Source organism: Primulina tabacum, chromosome 11, assembly GCF_025594145.1.
Source record: "Primulina tabacum isolate GXHZ01 chromosome 11, ASM2559414v2, whole genome shotgun sequence".
NCBI lineage: Eukaryota > Viridiplantae > Streptophyta > Magnoliopsida > Lamiales > Gesneriaceae > Primulina > Primulina tabacum.
The window spans coordinates 8180197-8202512 of record NC_134560.1 but is presented as its reverse complement, the minus strand read 5'-3'; the positions used below and the strand labels follow the sequence as shown (position 1 = coordinate 8202512).

Here is a 22316-nt window from a genome sequence, read left to right as displayed (position 1 = left end):
TGCAACAAAGACTCGATCATCGTATTCTTCGACAAAATAGTAAACAAAATGTTTCTTTGTTTCCTTTTTGGATAAAGTGAATGTCGACCTAGCTAGGCTTCAGCCCTATTTTGGGAAAATACACACACAGATAGGGGTGAACAAGATTTCGGTTAAACCGAATCAACCGACCGAACCGAGCCAATTCGGAAATTCAGTTCGGTTATTTCGGATATTTGGTTTTCAAATAAAAAAAAATCGGTTATATCGGTTAATTCGGTTCGGTTACGGTTTTCAAAATTTTGAAATTGTTTAACCGAATTAACCGATATTAAAAATACTATTATTTAATAAATTTTTATCATTTATCAATTTATATATATATATTTAAATTTTTAATTTTAAAATCAACCCTAATTCTAATCTAATTCTAAACGCATTGGCTTTCTCGTTCTCACTTCTATATTCTCTACTCTTGACTTCATCCGCCGTCCACCCATCTCTCGTCAACGTTCGAGACGATGATCGCCCATGTTATGTTATTTATAAAAAAACATATATTAATTGTATTCAAACAAAACTTATACATTTGTGATGTATGTGATTTTATATATTTATGCATTTGTGTAGACTGTAGTGTTCAAGAAAAATTACACATATAATTAAAGTTAAATCACAATTTTTTTTAAAAGTTAATCGGCTAATTCGGTTAACGACCAAATTAACCGATTTTAATTCGGTTCGGTTTTCACCAGTTATGAAAATTATTCGGTCGATTCGGTTATGGATAAATATTTCGGTTCGGTTATGGCTAATTCGGTTCTTTCGGTAACTGAACCGACCGAATGCTCACCCCTACACACAGATGACAATTTGATGAAAAAAATCGGAAGTCTTATTGAGAGATGGGGCTATATATATGTGCTATGCTTCCGTGGGTAATAATCGATGGACAGCTTTAAAATATACGGTTTGACGTGAAATTTTATGAGATCCACATGATTTAACGATGATGGATACACCAGGGCGAAAAGTCCCCAATCAACCTACATTGGGGATGCATGGACGAAGTTGCAAGTAATTAATTTTTTAGCACCGACTGTAATATTGATGTCTTATTAGTTCCGTACGTACAATTATTATCCACAAATAAAAATGGCCCCCTGCTTATTGTTCTTGATTCATTATATATATATATATATATATATATATATATATATATATATATATATATATATTGGTAAAATTATAAATATTCAGTCCTACAACCGATATGAGAGAGTCAATGACGTGTTTGATTCTCGTATATTCCAAAGAATACGTACAGTTAAATGAGAAAGATTGTTTAAGGGCAATAATTGTTTCTGCTACGAGAGCAATCAAAATGTAACATTTCAGCTGTTGCACGGTTTGAAGTATTAGATTTCTGCAATTACCTTCGTCATTAACTTTTGGTAAAGCGACGAACGTTTAATCATATATAATCAGTTGCACAACTTACTATGAAATAATAATAATAATAATAATAATGGGATAAGTGGACAACTAATTGACAAGAAATGTTGATCCTTTTTTTTCCTCATCTCAAAATTCATTTAATTTAGTCTCAATTACAACTAATGAGATAAATGGACAACTAATTGACAAGAAAGAGCAATAATCCTTCAAATAATGTTTTACACCTAATGTCTAATCCTTATGAGGATAACTAGTCGTTTTAATTGGAGTATAGCTTTTGATAAAAAGGTTTTGCCAAAATGTATAAATGTGTAAAATTATACGGGTCGAGATTTTCGGGTTTTTTGCCAGCCCTAATTAATTTCACGTTTTCTCATAAATGAAAATGATATTTTTATTACATTATAATGCATTATATATAAAGCAAAAAGGGTAATAAAAATTTATGTTTAATAAAATGATATTATTTTTATTTGTTTTCATTTAATTTCTCATGCATTCTATATAAAATCTGATGTAATATTAGTTTATCATAATTTCAGACATTGACATAGAAAGATTTTTGGTCAAGGGTCTTCTTTGTTTTCAACTCTTGAGCATATATACCCTGAAAATATGTACGGACAAGAGTGTGTGCACTCAAAATTTCGAAACATAGGGATTTGTATGCTCAAGATATGAAAATACGAGGAATTAATATATCATTTTTATGTGGGCTTTTAACAATCTCGATATTTAATTGGGGTGATGTATGCAATTAACCCTAAATGATATTTTGACATTAAAAGAAAAAAATTATATAAATAAGCGATCTCAAAGTTTCAATTAGTAATATTTTTTTTCCTAAACAATGAAATATAATTAACTTGAGATGAAACAATGAAGTATTGTTTTGAAATGAGAATTAAGTATTTTGGACATAAATGAAACTCAAAATTAAAGAATCGAATATTCAGATAATATAATAGAATCTACCAAAAATATTGGCCTGCAAATTTGTCATTTGAAATGGTCCTTTCCTCCAAACAAAGCCCATGAACAACGTAGGCCAAATAAAAGGCCACAAAATTTGGAATTGAACTTTTTGTTGTATATTGTTTATTATAAAAACCGAGAGCCTATAAAATAAAATTTTCTATTGAAAATAACACTCGATCAGAATTTAGCCCATTTCTTCCATAAGATCTATGATTAACATAACATAAACAAGCTCTGATGTTCGAGTTGGTAGAATAGATGAAACCAATGATCATGAGATCCCCGTCAACACTTCGTTGATAAGCTTGTTGCACATAGTTATCCACACACTGAAAGCTAACGGATGTGGATTCCATCAACAAACAAATAAAAATAGCATGAACGATTAAATTAAATTCGAAGTTATTAATTCGATATGAAAATCTTTCGGAATAGCTAGTGGAATAGAAACAATCTGCAGCAAATATTTTTTTAAAAAATGTGTTACTTAATTGAGTTAAAATAGATTTAAACATTTCTATCAGTCAACGCATTAGTGTACATATATTGAAGTCCAAGATAAATTAGAATAGGATTTTTAAAAATAAATATTCTTTAAAACTTTATGATACAATAAAGTTATGGTGTATGTTTACTTCAAACGAATTATTACAATTTGAGGAATAATAATTAGTTGGAAAATTTGGACACATGAATGTATTCTCAAACTTCATACTAATTGGAAACCGTGAAAACTTAAATCGAATTATTATAAATAATTGTTGGGTTTGAATTAAAAATTATAGATGAAATCTTTCAAATTATGGATGAAACTTAAATTTAAACCGTGGAAGCATTAATGTCAAACAATCCATTAAAAAGAATATCACAAAAATTTTTGTGAAACCATCTCAAAGAAATTTTTTGAGACAGATCTCCTATCCGACTCGACCAATGAAAAATTATTATCTTTTATGCAAAAACATCAATTTTCGCTCTCAGTATGAACCAAGTCGACTTATCTCATGGATAAAGATCCATGATATTGTCTCACAAGAGACATGCCCAAAGAATATATAACAATGTGCTTGTAGAATATAAGTAAAAAAGAATAAAAAATGTCAATTTAGTATAGAGGCTCGACGATAAAATGTTTACGCCCCATCTTTATATTTATATTTTTGGTTAATTGAACATATATAATGTTAGATCAATTAAGTTTTAGTGGTTTAAAAAGAGACCGACTGAATTTAAGAGGATGACTGATTTACTAATTTATTTTAAAAAAAATTGGTTTGAGAAGCCTACCGAATCATAAATAAAATCATCAGGCTTCTCATACAAACACTCCATGGAATTTTTCAATTTTCTCTGAGTTAAGGATCAGAGACTAGCTGAATTATCGGATAAAATTTTCCGTATTTTAACAGTCTAATTCCATGACCGCTACTCTCAATATACTATTGCCAAAAAGGACAATGACGGGGAAAACTATATGACCAACGATTACTTTATTTGGAACGGATATCATGCTTGATTTTACCGATTGTTAGATCAAAGTCTATAAATAGAGGAAGATATCAGTCAGTCTAGCTCTCACATTTCTGAAAAATTTCAAGCATTCTCAAGCTTTCAAGAGCCCAACTGATAAAAGTTTTATCAGTTAGACAATGTGATAAGTCCCACTGAAGTGTAAAGTTGCGAAGTTTTTTAATTGTCAAAGTCTTTTAGTGAAATCTTTCCACAAAAAGAAGAGGTGAAGTAGGAGTATTGAAGTCTCCGAACATCCAGAAACAAACTTGTGTTACTTATATTTTATTTAGCATTTTCTTATTCAATATCTGATAGCCTAATTCTATTACCTTAAGCCATTCTTTCAGTGTCCAAACCGTATCAGTGAGTCTATTTTAACGCAATGATATATTGTTGGCTTATTGATACCTAAGTGACATTTCAGTGTTGCTAACCTAACAAAAATATTTTCAAAATTTGTTGATACTATTTATTTACCCCTTCTAAATAATCTTTGATCCTAACAAGTGGTATCAAAGAAGGTTAATTCTTGTCTCTGAACACTAAACTCTAATAGCCTCCTTCAGTAAAATTATCATGTTCTACAAAAATGACTTTGATGATTGGAAATCAGGATGCAAGATCATTTAACTATACAAGATGATGATATGTGGTATGTTATCACATATGGATCAATGAAGATCATGAAAGCAAAAAATGACATTGCCATTTCTGATAGTGCTCCTCATATGATTGGAAAACTAAGAATGTTGTGGACCGATGAATACAAAAGAAAGGAAAATCTGGATAATATTGACAAAAACATCTTGTATAAAACATTGGACATGAATAATTTTAGCGAAATCAAGATGTTCTCCACTGCCAAAAATATCTGGGAGAAACTGATGCAGATGTGTGAAAGAAACGATCAAACGAAAAAACAAACTATCTCTTCCGATCCAAAAATTTGACAGTATCAAGATGAAAGCCGGGGAGCCTATGTCAGACTTCGATTAAAGAGTGGGCAACATAATTATTGAGCTGAGTGCTCTTGACAAAGAGAATGGCAATCGTGAGATAGCTTTGAAAGTAATGAGGCACTTCCGAGAGAATGAGATGTCAAAAAATGGTCATCGTGAATCAAAAGACCTTAACAAGCATGAACTGTACGATTTTTTATCAGATCTTAAAGCATATGAATTTTAACTTAAGTCGAGAACTGATGGTGAATCGACTACCAAACATATGATGGCTCTGACATCTACATCCATTGATCAATCTGTCTCGAAAGAGAAGTTACCTGAGTAGTTAAGTAATGATAAAATGTCACTATTTGTGAAAAATTTAGAAAGTTCCTAAGGAAGAATCATGAAAATTTCTAAAGCCCAAACAGATCCAATCACTACACAGAAGGGTCAACTAATGAGGACAATGTGTATTTCAACAGTGGGAAAGTCGGGCATTTCATTGTCGACTAAGAAAGATGAGAGAAGACCAACTGATAAATAATTTTGATCTCATTACAAGAAAAAAGAGGTCGAAGGATGACAAGAGGTCATTTAGGAAGAGAAAAACTGGAAGGTACTGTGGCCGAGGAAGTAAGGCCCAGTAGGCAGAATCTGATTCCGACTCATCCGAGTCAGAAAGTTCCACTTGTGGAAGTGATTGAGATGCAATGCAATGCCTTATGGCTGATGCAGAGCTGAGATCTGTCAGTGAAGAGGTATTTGATTTTAGCTCAACTGATTTGACCAAATATGATATCATCACTGCACTTCATGACATGATAAATGAGTACAATAGACTTTCTCAATTATTCGAGGAATTCAAAGCAAAGCAAGCAAGAAAACCCAACTGAAAGCGATACAGAGTCTAACTGGGAACAGCCAGGTGAAGTGCTATGTCTTAACGCAGAAGTTGCAAAGCTTAAAACTATTGAAATATTATTGATTGAGCATCAACAACTTATGTCTAGAACATAAAATTAGATGAACTGGTTAATGTTTGGAACAAGTCTTCAGTCAGTCTTGAGAAAATTCAGGAGCTCCAGAAGCCATCTATAGACAAAATTGGTCTTGCCTTAAGTAGTATAGCAGCTTCACTGACAGCAGCACTCAATCAAAACTGAACATGTGCAAATGGAAATACATCACTTTGTTAAGTCTAATACGATAAATGAACATGAGGAGCCAAGTGTTTAAATTGAGAAATCTATTGAACAGATGAACAAGGGCGGAAAAGTTGGTATTAGTTATGAACCCGAGAGTTTTAATGCTAAGCCTAACTGGTCTGGTAACAGATTAAGTTCGGCAAGGCATAACTCAATGAGAGGTAAGCTCTACCAATACTACACCTGCAAGACTGTTCAAAAAAGATACAAGCAGACCAATGATGATAGAAAGGTAAGACAACATGTTTTCAATACACATAGAGCACCACACACATGTTTTTTTACAACCATTTCTGAAGAAACAAAGTGGTCGACCAGTCAGGTTGGTCAAAGTGTGGATTCCTAAGAGATTAAACCCATTTGGATCCAAATAAGATTTTGTACCGGTTGATTTAACTTGTGATTGAAGATCAATAAACAAGAAGGCTGAAGTATTCAGTTTGGTACTTGAACAATGGATGTTCGAGGCACATGACTAATCAAGCCCAAAAATTGACTAATCTAATCAAATTTGAAAGACCCGAAATCATTTTTGGTGACACTACGAAGGGCAATACTATGGATAAGAGTAAGATTATTCATTAAAAAATTGTGATTAATGTGTATTACTTGTTGAGAATTTATGTGAAAATATGATCAGTACCGGCCAGTTTTGTGATAATGGTTATTTGGATGTATTTCATAAGAGTGACTGCTTAATTAAAGATGTAGATAATTGAACTTTGTTAACTGTGTTAGAAATGATAATAATTATGAAATTGACTAGAATAGTGATTGTCTAGCCTCACCATCTTATTTTTTGTTATTAATAATGATAAACAATGGTTATAACATAAAAGATTGAATCATCTTAACTTCATATCAATAAATAACATGCATAAATTAAACCTTGCCGATGGATTACCTGTCATAGAATTTGTTAAAAATCATGTATGATAGCAAACTAAATAATAGATACTTAAAACTACTGCATATGGATCTATTCGGTCTATACATGTAATTAGTTTAGGGGGAATACGATATACACTTGTTATTGTTGATGATATTTATAGATTTATATGGGTGATTTTCTTAAGTGGAATATATCATATCAATATTCAATTGATTAAATTTCTTAAACGTACTCAAATGGAGAAATCAGTCTTAGCAATCAGGATCGGAAGTGTTAGCGGTACTTAGTTCACTAACAAAACTTTGGATGCTTATCTAGCAAAATAGAGAATATAGCATGAGTATTTTGCAACTAAAACACCTCAAGAGAATGAAGTAGCTGAAAGAAGGAACAAAACTATGAAGGAAGCTACAAGGACAATACTTAATAATCCTGGTGTTTTACAAAGATTTTGGCTAGAATAAATTAACACCGCGTGTTATACACATGACCGATCCATAATCAACAAGAAGGCTGGTAAAAATTCAAATGAATATAGAATTAGAGTAAGCCAAATCTTTCATATTTTCATGCATTTGGTTTTAAAAGATATATCCATAATAATGGTAGAACTCAACTGTGTGTATTTGATGCTAAATATGATGTTGATAATTTTCTTGGATAGCCAACAGTCAGCAAATCTTATCATGTATTTAATAATATATCATTATATTTTGAAGGGACAGATCATGTTGTTTTTGTTGCAATCGAATCGATTGAGGATCATACTAACCTAGTTGATCCGAGCAATCGGATGCAAATTATTGATTTCGTATATAACAACAAAGATGAAATCAATGTTAAAAAAAGATTCACCAATCACCTGAACCAGAGATCTCAGATCAATTAGTCAAACAAAGAAATGAAGAATATGATAACCAAACTGTTTTGAATCAAGCTGACTTGAACTAGACTAATGATATCCAAGTCAATGACAACCAAGCTGATGAGGATAATCTAACTAATCCTAATTCGAACAATGCTGATGTTAATTCACTTTGACCAAATTAAAAATGGAGATCCACCCTCACTGGTGATCAATAACCCTTCAGCATCCCTCAAAACTAGACAACAAATGATATATAAATTATTATAAAAGTTTTCAACAAGTTTCATAATCTTTATAAATTTATTTAATACAGGTCTTTAGGACTACAAGCTAGCCGCAAACACTTGTAATGCTAGTGAAAACTTAATCGATACATTTACCCTAAATTGGGTACATCGATTTCAGCCATTTTACGTGAAAATCTTGTAGATTGTGGAAGAAAATTCAAACATTTTGTTGGGAGCGATCATAATTTAATGGTGTAAAATAAATTTGATTGAAATTAATAATCATGTATATAAATTATTACACATTTAGTTTCTTATACCATTACAATAATGAAAATATAATTCTATTAATGCTAAATTGTCTATTTAACATGTCAGTATTATTGGATTATTTATATTTCACTCATACAAAAACGATACGAAAATCATATATATATTAGTGCTTTGACAAGTATGTTGTGTGTGTTAAATATAAATTTATATTAAGTAATTTTTGGTATGCTGTTGTTAAGCCACCAAACTTAAATCCCTACTCTTTAAGTAAAATAAGTGTAATAGTGAGTAGGATTGAATCCATGTGGAATGGGAGATTTATTTCTTTCCAGAAAAGACAATTAAAAAGGGGATTTGTTTGATAAAACTAAATAAAATACTAGAACTAATTTAGCATGCCAGAAGAAATAACTAATCAAAAGGAATAACTAATAAAATGTAAAATTTGATATTACCAAGCTTTGATTCAAGAGCTGTAACGCCCCGAAAATTTAAAGGTCCACGCGAACCACATGCATACGATTTATTAAATTCTCTTGTATTTTAATTAACTGTTTTAATTGCATTAATTAATTATGTTGTGCATATTTGCATGTTTAAAATATATTTTTCTACATTGTTGCATTAAAATGTATTTTTAAAAGGTTATTCGAGTTGCGATCGAGGAACGGAGACCAATTGCTGAAAATAGAAAATGTTTTTATTGGTTAATTGTTTTTAATTATTTAAATTAAGGGTGATGTTTTTTTTGATTTTTTGAAAATATGGGGTTTTGAGGTGATTTTATACGCAGGGACATAATTTTTATCGGTGTTGGTTTTTCAACAAAAATACAAATGTTTTGGCAACACGGCTAATAAATTCACAAATTTATTTAAACAAAACTATGATAATATTTTAATTAAACTTTAATCAAGCACTAATGTGCCTAATTACACTCTTAATGGGCCTAAGTTTGTTTAAGGGATTAATTAAGTATTTAAATTAAGTTAAACCCTCCCCAAACCATCACACCTACACGCCTCAATCTTTTACACAATTCAAACTCTCTCCAACAATTTTATACACGACACACACACTCAATAATTTGAAATAAAAAGTTTGAAGGCTTCAAGGAAATTTCCAGCCATGGATCTTCGTCGCCTGTTCTTCAATCGCCAACAGTTTTTCGTGCGTAAAATACGCAAAGGAACGCCATATTTCTTTCCTTCAAACATCTATCACATCATAATATTTATTTGAACACGTTTTGAAAGAAAAATAAGGCACACACTTTAATATTTTCGTATATGCATATTGTATGGTTTTAAAGACATGTATTTGGATCCAAAATTCAAGAAATTTATGTATCTAAGGTGCTGCCATGATTAGGAAGGGTTAGGTTTATGTTTTACACAAGTTTAAAGAGTCCTAATCACCCCAAAACGCTGCAAACAAGAGTAGAAGAAAGCTGGAACCGTAGAATAGAAAACAGCAAGTAGGGCCGTGAGTTCTGCAAAAAACATTCATGGGACGCGATCACTATGCATGGGGGCTTGGGGTTCGACCAGGTCTCGAGGGGGGCTGGAGCTGGACGTGGGTCAGGGTCAGGAAGGACCCCTGGCTCGCAGCTCTGGAGGAGTCCCATGCAGCAGGGACTCCTCGCGCGAGCAGTTTCTGGGGTTGCTGATAAAAGGGACTTGCGGCTGGCCTGGGGGCGAGCCAGGTGGGTCCTATAGGGTCCAAGGGAGTTGGTTAAGGTCTGGGCTAGGGGCTGGTGCGGCTGGGTTGCTACTGGCTCGAGGAGATAGAGGGAACCGTGAGGGAAGGCCATCAACCGCGCATGCTACTGTCATCTGGTTAAGTGCTTCGTGAGTGGGTTCTTTGGGCTGGGCTGGTTTCGGCGGGGTCTGGGCGGGGTCCAGGGATGGCTAGGGTCAGGTGGGGCTCGGTGGTTAAGGGCTGGTAGAGTCCTAGGCAGCTAGGAGTCCCAATAAATCAAGAACATCTCACGCACACAAATCACATGCAATTGGGTCGGTTTCAGGAGTGATGTGCGACTTAGAGGCTGGTTATATGGGCTGGGCTTGGCCAGGAGGGTTCATCGGCTAATATATTATTTATTTATGCAGTTACAAGCAATTAACCTTAGAAATATAGAGATAGTCGCTAAAATCCTTGTATTTTTCTAATTTAATTGACCAAACACAGGATCCAGTCAAAACTTTTCAATAATAAACTGGATATGATAGTGTTTTATATTAATTAAAAATAGTATTTTCGATTTGTGAATACAGTTAATCCTAAAATTTAACAATCGAAATAGCTACAACTGATAAATTTTGTTTCATCGATTTATTTAGACTAAATATGTTATGATTACTTAGGTACCAATCGTTCATGATAATTACGGATAATCCAATTCATAGATATGAGTAGAAAGTTATATGATAAATTAAATTTTCATATTAACCGACATACAACTTTCATATAATTAAATATAAATCAACAAATTTTTGACGAAACAAGAATATTAAATTAAAGCGCAAAAACATTACAGTGAGAAAATTGAAATAATATAAATATATCTTGAATTAGAAATAAAAAGCTTAGCCTAAGTTCTTGAGAAGAGATGAAAAAAATCCTACGCCTCGTTGTGTTTCACGTTGAAGAAAGTGAGGGAGAAGAGAAAATTCTCCTTAGTTTGTATGGCTTCTTCTCTTCTTCACGTATAGATGGTTAATTGGGTCAAAAGGAAAAGACCATTAACCAAAAGAAAATTTAATGTAGAAAATATCTCAAAAAACGAATATAGAGTTTTTATGGAATAAAACTCTATCTAGTATTCTTTATCCCAAAAACAACTTCTCTCGCTAAGAATTATTTTTAAGTCAAATACCATAGGACTCTAAATTTTGACATAATCTTAACAAACTTCGAGATTCAATCTTTGAAATTCTGTCAGCTTCAGTTTCACATACAGCAGAAGAACAGTTACAAGATACAGCAGAAGAACAGTCACAAGACGAGATCACGCCTTTTGGAAAATCCATTTCTATATTTTTTTTGCTTCAAGTCCTCCACAAAGTTCATATTGACAACTTTAATTGTGATATAAAATCACATTTTTAGCACATATTTATCCCAAGAGAAGAAAAATTCTTCCTACATCAAAAACACAAAAAAATTTGTATCAATTAAGCACGTCGAAAATGGCAATAATGAAAAATATGACAACAAAAATACAAATTATTACGAGCCTATCACTAATTTGAAAAATATATATTAGTAAATAAATAAGTATTAAAAAGAAATAAAAGAAGATTATAAACAATAAATAATTTAAAATAATTATAAAAATAAAATGTGGAGAAGTGCAACATGGTGGGCCCGAATTCTAAAAGGAAAGCAGCTACCCACCAGGGGTGAGCTGTAACCGATCCCCGCATCTGATTCCATCAAGCTGTGACTCAACACAGCTAAGAAAATACTCAAAATGTAATTGCTTTATCTATAGATTTTATTTTTTTTAAAAAATAATTAACTTTTGATGTATTGATAAATATATATATATATATATATTAAAAAAATATTCAATAAATATACCTCAATTCTATTTGTAAAATAGTCTCTATAGAAGAGAGATCAAAGCGAGAAAATCATAGAGAGCGAAGGTGATGAAAATTGAAAGTTACAGTGATATTTATTGAAGGCTTCACCAACTTAACGAAATAATTAATAGTGGAGGTTTCACTTTAGTATAGTACTAACATAATGTTGAACATCCTCACACATGTGGTATGTAGAAAAAAAATAAAGGAAAAAATATTTTTAAAATATTGAAATGAATGATTTTCTTATACATAATCCTTTTTTGAAATTGAAATGGTAGAATAAATTATATGATATATATATATATAGTTTTGTTATATTATTCATCTTCATGATCACCTCTGGCCACCAATAAGATGATATGCTGCAGATTCATCGTACACATTTATGTGAGTACCGATGAGATAACACTCACATATTAAACACAACTCACATAAGTGTGCACGATGGGCGTACAAAATGTCAATAATATATAGACTTTTGATATATTGAACACCCAATATATAAATTTACATGAATACTGCTGATGTGACGTCATATACATTCAATAGGTTTGCGATTTAGATGTTAGATATTTATTTATATATTTGTATTAGTTATATTATAATGTTAAATACCACATCTTATGAGTAACTACATTGTCCGTTTTAAGAAAAAATTTATGTGAGACGGTCTCACGGGTCGTATTTTGTGAGACGGATATCTTATTTGGGTCATCCATAAAAAATATTACTTTTTATGCTAAAAGTATTATTTTTTATTGTGAATATCGGTATGGTTGACCCGTCTCACATATAAAGATTCATAAAACCGTATTACAAGATACATACTCCCGTTTCAAATTGTTATCATACATCCGTTTCATAATCATAATAAAAATGAATATTACTTAATTCTTGTCTATATCTTGCATTTATAAAAAAAACGATGAGAATATATTTTATAAATTTAATATAATAATTCGATTAGGAAAAAATAAAGAAGTAACACGTGAATTAAACGTACACACAAAACGAACACCACACACCCGATCATCACCCGCAAAGTGGTATCCCTCCAGCCTCCTATAAACCCGTAGGCCGCCCCCATTTCACTTCTGCCCACACTTCCCTTCTCTTCAAGAAACATATCTCTCAGGCAAAAAAATGGCTGATGGAACCGCAACTTGCATCGACATTCTCGTCGCCATTCTCCTGCCTCCTCTGGGCGTCTTCCTCAAGTTCGGATGCGAGGTTTGATAAATTACTGCACCGATTGGGAACATTAATTTCATCGAATGTTTTGTTTTTGTTTTTTTTAAATGAGTGGAGTTAGTTTATTAACACGTGCGCAAAGTTGTTCGCAGGTTGAGTTCTGGCTGTGTTTAGTGCTCACCCTCTTCGGGTACATCCCCGGGATAATCTACGCTATATATGCCATCACCAAGTAGTCATCGTTTCGAGTTTCTATCCATCCATGGTAAACTAATTCCTTCATCTTCTATTCTCAAATATCAAACGAAATTTACATTTTGACTGCTAGCTCAACTATTATATCAATGTTATTTTTGTTTTTGACAGTTGAAGATGGCCAGGAATATCATCTGGAGTTTTCATTTGTGTTTTCCTATTGTTTTGCTAGTTCCTTCGTTGTTCTTCCTTAAATATTAGCAATGTTGTAATGTGACATTTGTTTATCTGGATTCAACCAATATTCGTCTTCACATCAACAATTTCTCGTGACACGTCGTCTAATTTTTTAAACCACAGCGTCACTCCAATGAAAAAGGAGTAAAATAAAATATATATAAATTTGTGAATTAAGACAGTAAATTGATCGATAATATGGTAAGAAACAAAAAATTTGCTAATTACAAGTCTGAAAATATATAAGATTGTGTAAGCTTTTTTTTTTTTTTTTTATATAGGAAGATATTTGTTTTAAAAAAAATTTACCAAGAAATTTCAGACTGCTTACAGTATCTTAAGCTAAGCTGTTTTTAATATTCTATGAACTCAGTTAAAAAGACTTTAAAAATCTTCTTAACAAATAATATAAAGACATCTTATAGCTAATTAAAATATTTTGTAAGTTTTTAAAAATCATAGAAAATTATTTCATCTCAACTCCTAAGACTCTGCAACATATACCCGAGCATTTTTCAGTCAATGCAAAGTGAGTTTGAATAAAATAATTTCACCGAAAGATTTTGAATCAATAATTTAAATTAATTTATTAATTTGGAGGGGTGATATACAGTAAGAAAATATATATCGATATCTTGTCGAAACTTTCGGTCTAACAAAGTTTTCGGTGTTAATAACCAGCTTATTGATTATACATTTATACCGAAATTTCGATAGTATATAGCTTTTTACACCAAAAAATTATATATTTTTTAATTTTATGACTTTATTATTTAAAAATATTATATATTTTAAATTTATATATATTGTTTCGATATTTTGGTATATTTCGAAATTTTTCAAATTTCATATGATTAACATATCGAAATATTCGGTATACCGAAAATTTTGATATTTGTTTCTCAACCCTAATTTGGATATGCCTCAAATTGAAATAGTTTAAAATTTAATTATCCACTGGTGTTCAAATCTTTTGATACATAGCATGCAACATAATAGAATGGAGTCCTTGATTCTATTCAGTTTGACTAAAAAGAAATGGAGCGGTTGATGACATTGCTGGAGAATCATTGACTGGATTCGCGGAGGAGGTTTTCTAAATATAGGTTAATTCTTGCCTATATATAATGAATAGGTTTCCTATTAAACAATGTTATTCGTCATGCGTATCAAACTGATACGTATTTACAATGAAAAATAATATTTTTGATATAAAAAACAAATTTTTTTTATGGATCGGACTGGATTGAAGATCAATTTTACAAAATTGATATGTCAGATAGTCTAATAAGAATTTTTTATGATAATTGTTATAAACTTTTCTTTAACAAAATTTTACAAATTTGTAAATGAAAATTACATAACCACTTTTTTAAGCATTTTGAAATAATACTATAATATAGGTAGATGCAAATGAAATATCAAAGGAAAAGTGTAATCGATTAGTTTATAATTTTTGTTATATTAGTATAAAGTTTAAAACTATCTCTATTAAAAAGTCAGTAGTATTCAAAATGTATCCCTAACATTCAGTTCATAATTACCGAGTGTACAACAATCAGTAATTGATAATCTTATTTTAAGAAAAACCATACGTTCAAAATACACATATAAATATATTTTATTTTGACATAAAATATGTATTGTAAAACTAAAGCCCAATTATAGAAAACAAGCATGTATGTGTGTGTGTATAGAAAATAAGAGTGCAAAATTTATAGATAGACGAAAGCAAAAACCACTCACATAAAGATGTTTCAAAAACACGAAGAACTTGCTTAATATTTCTCTAGTTGGCTGTCTAAACAGAAAGACTATGCTACTCGAATTGTACAACTAGACCTTGCCTTGATAATCTGACAGCACTCGAATAGAACTTCGACTTGGAAAAGTTTGAAGAATTTTGTTTCAACTTGAAGCTAGTGATGCTCGAAAAAAACTAGAGGTTTTAGAGTTATATTTCCTTAACACAGTGCCTCTATTTATATGATACCCAATGTGAGTTGAAAGGGTGCCATGATGGCCCTCCTTCAACGACCATTATACAAGTTTTTATTAGAAATCAATAACCCTTGATGTTGTGTATTCAAATAAGAAATAATGGTGCTTAAATGGCTTCAGTGGCTATTATATTGAGGCTGAAACATGATGTTGAAATATGCAAACTTTCGAGTTGTACATCTTTTCTGTTTCATGTGCTGCAATTTATTTGCATTAATTATTTCTCTTAAACTTAGACAAGTGAATCCAGATTTGATCTTTAATTTTTAGAATTTTCGAAACATGCCATATATTGATATAATTTTTCGTCTTCACATTTATTGTCATTACTAACTCTCATTTTCACGCATTGTTAGAGCTGTCAATATGAGTTGGGTTTTTGGGTTGCCCCAACCCGCCAACTAAATTAAGTGGGTTGGGTTCCTCCATAGGCTGGTCCATGCTAGTCGCGGGCTAGGCGGGTTGGGTTAGCCTACGGATTGGGAAATTATTTTTAAAAAAAATTATATATATATATAGATTTTTTTGTAGTGAAAGTTGTAAATTTTTTGTGATAATTATTTCAATTAATATATAGAAGTGTGAAATCAATAATTTAAAATTTTATTTATGAAATTTTTAAATTCAATTAATTTTATTTTTTTATTGGTGGCCAGTCTAACTCGCAACCCACATTGGGTTGGGTTGGGTTGGGTTGAGGAATTCTCGAATTGCCAAGAGGCGAGTCGGCCCTAAATGGCTCTATGTGTTGTGTTTGTCCAGACTAAAAAAAAAATAAGTATTTAAAAAAAAAAAATTGAAAATTTTTAAATAAAATTTTTTAAATAATTTTTTTACATAAGTTGATTTTTTCATGGAAAAAAATAAGGGGCTAAAAAAAGAAAGAGGGGTATTTTGCATATTTTGCACGGCGTTCAGGATGTCGCACTATTTAAAATACCAGAGTTACATTGTTACTATCAGTTATAGCTTTGATGAAGCGATAAACTTTCGATCTTACATAATTATTTTTAGTGAAAAGAAGACATGGCTCTACTCGACGAACCCGAAATGTATCTCGTTTGTTGGACACTAGATTTTTAGAAATCTAGTATTCAAATGGTTGCCCCTTCGAAAGAGGAAAAAGTTTTCTTAAAATTAAACTGACAAATGACTATAATAATTAACATAATCAAAGTCAGGTGAAGCTTTGACTGGTTTGATTACTTGATTAATATTATTATTAATCAAATCTCTTATTATTCTGATTGTTATAACAGGACTTACAAGTATCTGGAAAATATAATCCTTTCGCTTTTAAAACAAAAATATTTAGCTATATCAAGTAAAAAGTTAATCGTCAATCCTTCATAGGTTCAAGAATATAATACATTTGCCCCTAATGAATAACTGAGATGATAGGATATGACGGACATTTACCAAGAGATGTAGGTATGGGATAAAGAACTCAATGGACGAATCTTGGTCCTGTTGAAAATACTAGTGAAAGTGAAGATCCGAATAGAAAAGGCAGATGTTCAATTCATCTTTGTCTCTGTCTTCCTAATTTGAGACTGTCACACAAGATTTGTCCAATGTGATTTACCTGGTCAGCGTAATTTGTAGGCTACTGCGTTGGCCATTTGGGTTTACCCAGAACATACAAAAAAATAACATTTGCGGAAACCTAAAGTTTAAAAAAATATAATGCAGTTTCCACCTCTAAAGGATTGTCTTTCCATAAAAAAATGAAAAAGGCTTTACAATATAATATCTCTCTTCATAATATCACAACTATATGGGATACTTCTAAATTCATAATCGATTATATAACTTTTGATTAAATAACGTATTCGTCAATGAAATTTTGTTAATATCCTAATCGATAAATATAGATCAAAACAGGGTTGATCTTAATAATTTTTGGATCAAAGTTTAACTTTTAAAAAAGAATGCTAAATCATAATGTGTTCATATTCTTTTAGTTACATTTAAACTTTTTCGAATTAAATCAATACACTAAAGATAAAATAAAACACTAAATAATACATAATATTCAAAATATTTCTATTATAATTAAATATTTTTGTCCAAAATAATACCTACAAAACAACTTGTCTTATAGTTTTACAGCAAAAAATACTAATCAAGTTGTTTAGTCTGCGTGTTTATAAATAGTACAATTAAAAAAGATCCCAAAGAAAAAGTGGTAAGTTAGACGGTTACCATTGAAAATAGGGTAAGAGCTATTCACAAAAAGGAAAATGTAGGTAGCATCTTTGCTTCTGCTATAAGGCTCTTTGCATGCAACTGTGTCTCTGTATCTTATGTTATTTGAGCATCTTTGCTTCTGCTACAGGGCTTTTTGCATGCACTTTGTCTCTAGTATCTTATGTTATTTGAGGTCAATAGCTCCTAGGTTAAAGTGAGCAGCACAAACGAAAGAATACGAACTAAAAGGGGATCGATCTGATCTTGGTCAAGTTCCTTTCCCTTGGTTGGGGGTGGAGGAAAGTACAAAGCTCGTCAGGTGGTGATGATATGATGTATACCGGCGGGAAAACCATAATTTGTATTTGGTTAAGCTAAAGTAGATGAAAAAAATATATTTTTGTCCAAGAAGGGTGTTCGAATTGATGAAATAGGTAAACGTTTGACTAATTATCAAGAGTTCGATTATCTTTATTAACACTTTCTTGGATGCTTGTCTCACATAGTTTATTCAATTACATGGTTTTGCATACTATAGTATTAGGCCTGAAAATTTACCCACACAACTAAGGATAACGGCCTCTCGTCATAAAACGAACATATATTTTTTTGTATAACACAATTTTTTAATTGAAACAATGCGCCAAGATGTTTAAGAACTTTAACAATGATATCAATTAAGGTATAGTTTGGTACATGAGATAAGAGAGGGATTGATAAATAATCCTCTTATCCCACGTTTGGTACCTTTTTATAAAGCCAACGTGATAAATAATTTTATTAAGGGATAAAATATCTCTTTTATGAGATGAGATAATTTTAATCTAATGATAAAAACACCACAAATGACTTGATTGTCCTCAATATATAAAAATCATAAACTCCATTGTTCTCTTATTTCACTTGTAGGTAGAAATTAAAATCAAATAAATATTTTTATTTATTTTTATATATTATATAATATGATAATTATATAAATAAACTCGAGATAATGAAATAAACGATTTGTATAAATCTCAATAAAATTATTAGTATCACTCGATCAACCTTAAAAATTAATATTTGATTTGACTCAAAAAATTAAGGGTTCAATTATCATATTATATAATATATAAAATTAGGTTAAAAAAGTAAATCATGCAAGCATTGTCCGCGCACGAACATATAAGAAATATGAACTCAAGTAAAAACTTTGAAATTATAAAATTTATTATGATAAGGTTAATTTTGTCATTACAATCTAATATATAAATTTAATCAATCTTATTAAAATCATACCAAACATTAAATATAATATCTTACATCTTATTTATCATTAACTTATCATTATATTATATATCACATGTTTATCCTATCATGTGTACCAAACTATGCCTTAATATTCACCCGATACAATTTTAGACAAAACAGACCTTAAACTATTCTTTTAAATCAGCCCATTGAATAAACTGAAAAAATATTACGACTTAGACGTTAATTGAGATTCAAATAGATATACTGGAAATAAGAGCATTACATTAACACACCGATTTTAGTGACAAAACTCATTAATCACCATATATATCAAATATAACAAATATAACAAAAAAATTAGTTAAAAAATAATAAATATAATTGGAATTCAATTGGTTAAGTTATATAAAAAGAGAAATTACATCTTTTGTCTTTAATTTGTACATTTTTTTAATTTTTTTGAAAACTAAATCCAAAAACGTGAAATTAGTAGACTAAGAAGACCCTAAAATGACCAACAACATGAACAAAAATTTAAAATATGCAGTTACAGGATTAAAAAATATAATTTCCTCCTAGGAAAACCCAAAATTAGCTATTTTCCAAAAAAGTCACAATTTTAAACTTCAATTCTAATTCATAATAAAACACTAAAAGTTCAAATGATCTATCCACACCATATAATTAATGGAAGATAAAAAATATTTCCTAAATTATATGATTACATTTACTTAATTTGCATAAATTTACGATTTAAGTGTTTTTTTAATTTGAAACATTAATTTTATGTAATTTTATGTTTGTGGAGAAACGGGATATGATCATCTGTCGCACAAAGTCTTTCTTCGAGCTCGAATACTCTGTTAATATATATATATATATATATTAATATTAGCTCACAAGTTTGTTTAAGACTTTGATGCAATAAAATATAATAAAAATTGTAATCGCCAAATATTGAAACATCGTGTATACATTAAATCTTCAACTTATTTAATCTAAAGAACAAATTAAGACGTACAAATAATTAATTAGCTGCTGCTGATTTCTCCCATTTATCAGTAGTTAAAGAGATGTAAGCAGAAGCCTTGTTGTCAATCCCAGGCTCGGAAACCCACCGGCCTCTATCTTCATCACTAGGATACACTTTGTACGCCTTCACGTACCCGTCGCAAGTGTCGTCCCCTCCTCGTCTCACCCTCGAGTTCTTGCCTTTGAAGAAACCCAACAGACTGAATGAAGATTTCTTCTGCCTGTTGTTGCCTGCCATTTCTGGGATTTTTTTGCTTTGAATTTTTGTTTCTTTTTTCCCTTTTTGTTGCTAACGACAGGAAACCTTGGAAGGGTTTTTTAATTTTGTGTTTTTTGTTGCATTTTGTTGGATGTCAGGTTGTGTTGAATTTATACTACTTAGATTGGAGGTGGATCCGAGAGCGGGGAAACTAATTAAGCTCAATTATGAGTCTAATAATAAATAGAAAATTAGATCTAGCTAGATTCTCATGTATTTTAACGGGTAGGTCTCTTGAGAAATGATTTCACGAATCTTTATCTATGAGACGGGTCAACCCTACCGATATTAACAATAAAAAGTAATAATGTTAGCATAAAAAGTAATATTTTTTTCATGGATGCCCCAAATAAGAGATCCGTATCACAAAATACGATCCGTAAGACCGTCTCGCACAAGTTTTTGCCTATTTTAAATGATCTGATCATAACAAATGCAATGAAATTATAATACTTTCATTATAATAGTCAAGGTACCGTTTAGCACGAATGATGAGATATAAATTAATCATGTATATTAATTTTATTTAACGTCTGACTCCAGTTCTAGAAACAATTAAAGTTATAAGCTATGTTATCTTATTCTTATACATGCATGGATTTATCATCCATATATATTTTACATCATTATTTTAAGAATTCTCTAAAATAATTTTTCATTGAAACATATCTCAGTACTTCATATTTGGATTGATGAATTTGAACGAAGGTACTATTTTAATTCCAAGTACGAAACCCTTTGTCAAGTTAAATCCGTATGACTCGAATCAAATCAGTCCATCTAAATACAATATCGGACGATCATTTTGATATTTACAGATCGTTTATTTTCTATTTAATTTTGTGATACGAAAGTTTCAAGTATAACGACGCGATGCTCGATCTAGTAAAAGTGTAATGAGGCAAAAGAACATGCAACTTGGATCGTAGGTTCCAAATTAAAGTAGAGTCATGACTAAACAGTAAGCACACTTAATGGCATGTTTTCCATTACTTTATCGATTGAGGTCAGATGCGGCCACCTTTAATTTCTTCTCAAAGTCACTGACCCTTCTTTTCGAATTTTCTATACATACACAAGTGATTCTTCGTCAGAAGATGTCCGTGACTTGGCTTCAAATTCTAGCTTCTTGGAAAATATTGCTTGTTATTTCCCCTTTTTCTTACACGCATTTGCGTGACATCCCATATTATATATACTTGGAATCAGTCATTAGTACTACAAAAAGATGTTTGAATGAACGAAGTCGCAGAAATTTAGGCCGACAAAGGAAAACCAACTTCGGAGATTCTGAAATGAAATTTATTAAATTGTATTGGTGGTAAGTGGTAACTTACCAACCATTATATGTTTTTTTAAAAAAATTTAAAATGAACACATAAAATCAAAGTTCAAAAGAGAACAAAAAACATTACGTGTTTTTACTCGAAAGAAGTTAGAATATTTTAGGTTATTGAACTCAATGAAATGGTCTTTGCACGCATAAAATTGTTAATTAATTGCTACTTTAATTTGTTTGATATTAATTGTTGAAGGGCATATTCTAGGAAGGTATTAGAAATTTTAAAAGTTGCGCTCAATTAAAATTGATATTTTCAATTGATCTTGGTAATAATATATGCTCTTTTGGGGGCCATTTTTTTGTCATCAATTTATGATCTTAATCTACAGATTTATACTTTTTTCGATTTTAGTTCTTTTCGTCGGAGTGATGATGTAACACTGAATTTGCTGATGTGGTGAAGAATATTATTGGTGTATCTGATGCCACACCAATACTCCAGTTAATGGACTAAAATAGTTAATTGACCGATAACAATATCAAAAATTAAAAAAAAGTGTAATTTATAAGATTACAAATATAATTTCATAATGTCTATTATTAATTGTCCTACATTGGTTAAATAAAATCCATGTGAGTTGCATATATGGATTTGGACAATCCTCTCTTTTTGAGTTAGCTTTTGAGATTGAATTATGTCCAAGTTCCAATCTTAACATGGTATCAGAGCTCAAGTTCCACCGTTATGTGTTGGATTGATTGAGGCA

At 30.9% G+C, this 22316-nt stretch overlaps 1 protein-coding gene across 1 annotated transcript; it reads left to right on the top strand.

Annotated features, from left to right (window-relative positions):
- The first annotated feature begins 12953 nt into the window (after window positions 1–12953).
- LOC142518668 (hydrophobic protein LTI6A-like) lies at window positions 12954–13592 on the top strand. The gene is made up of 3 exons (XM_075621464.1): window positions 12954–13159; window positions 13273–13385; window positions 13487–13592. The coding sequence occupies exons 1-2, from the start codon at window positions 13073–13075 to the stop codon at window positions 13354–13356; spliced, it is 171 nt and encodes a 56-aa protein (XP_075477579.1). The 5' UTR covers window positions 12954–13072; the 3' UTR covers window positions 13357–13385; window positions 13487–13592.
- Window positions 13593–22316: the final 8724 nt, after the last annotated feature.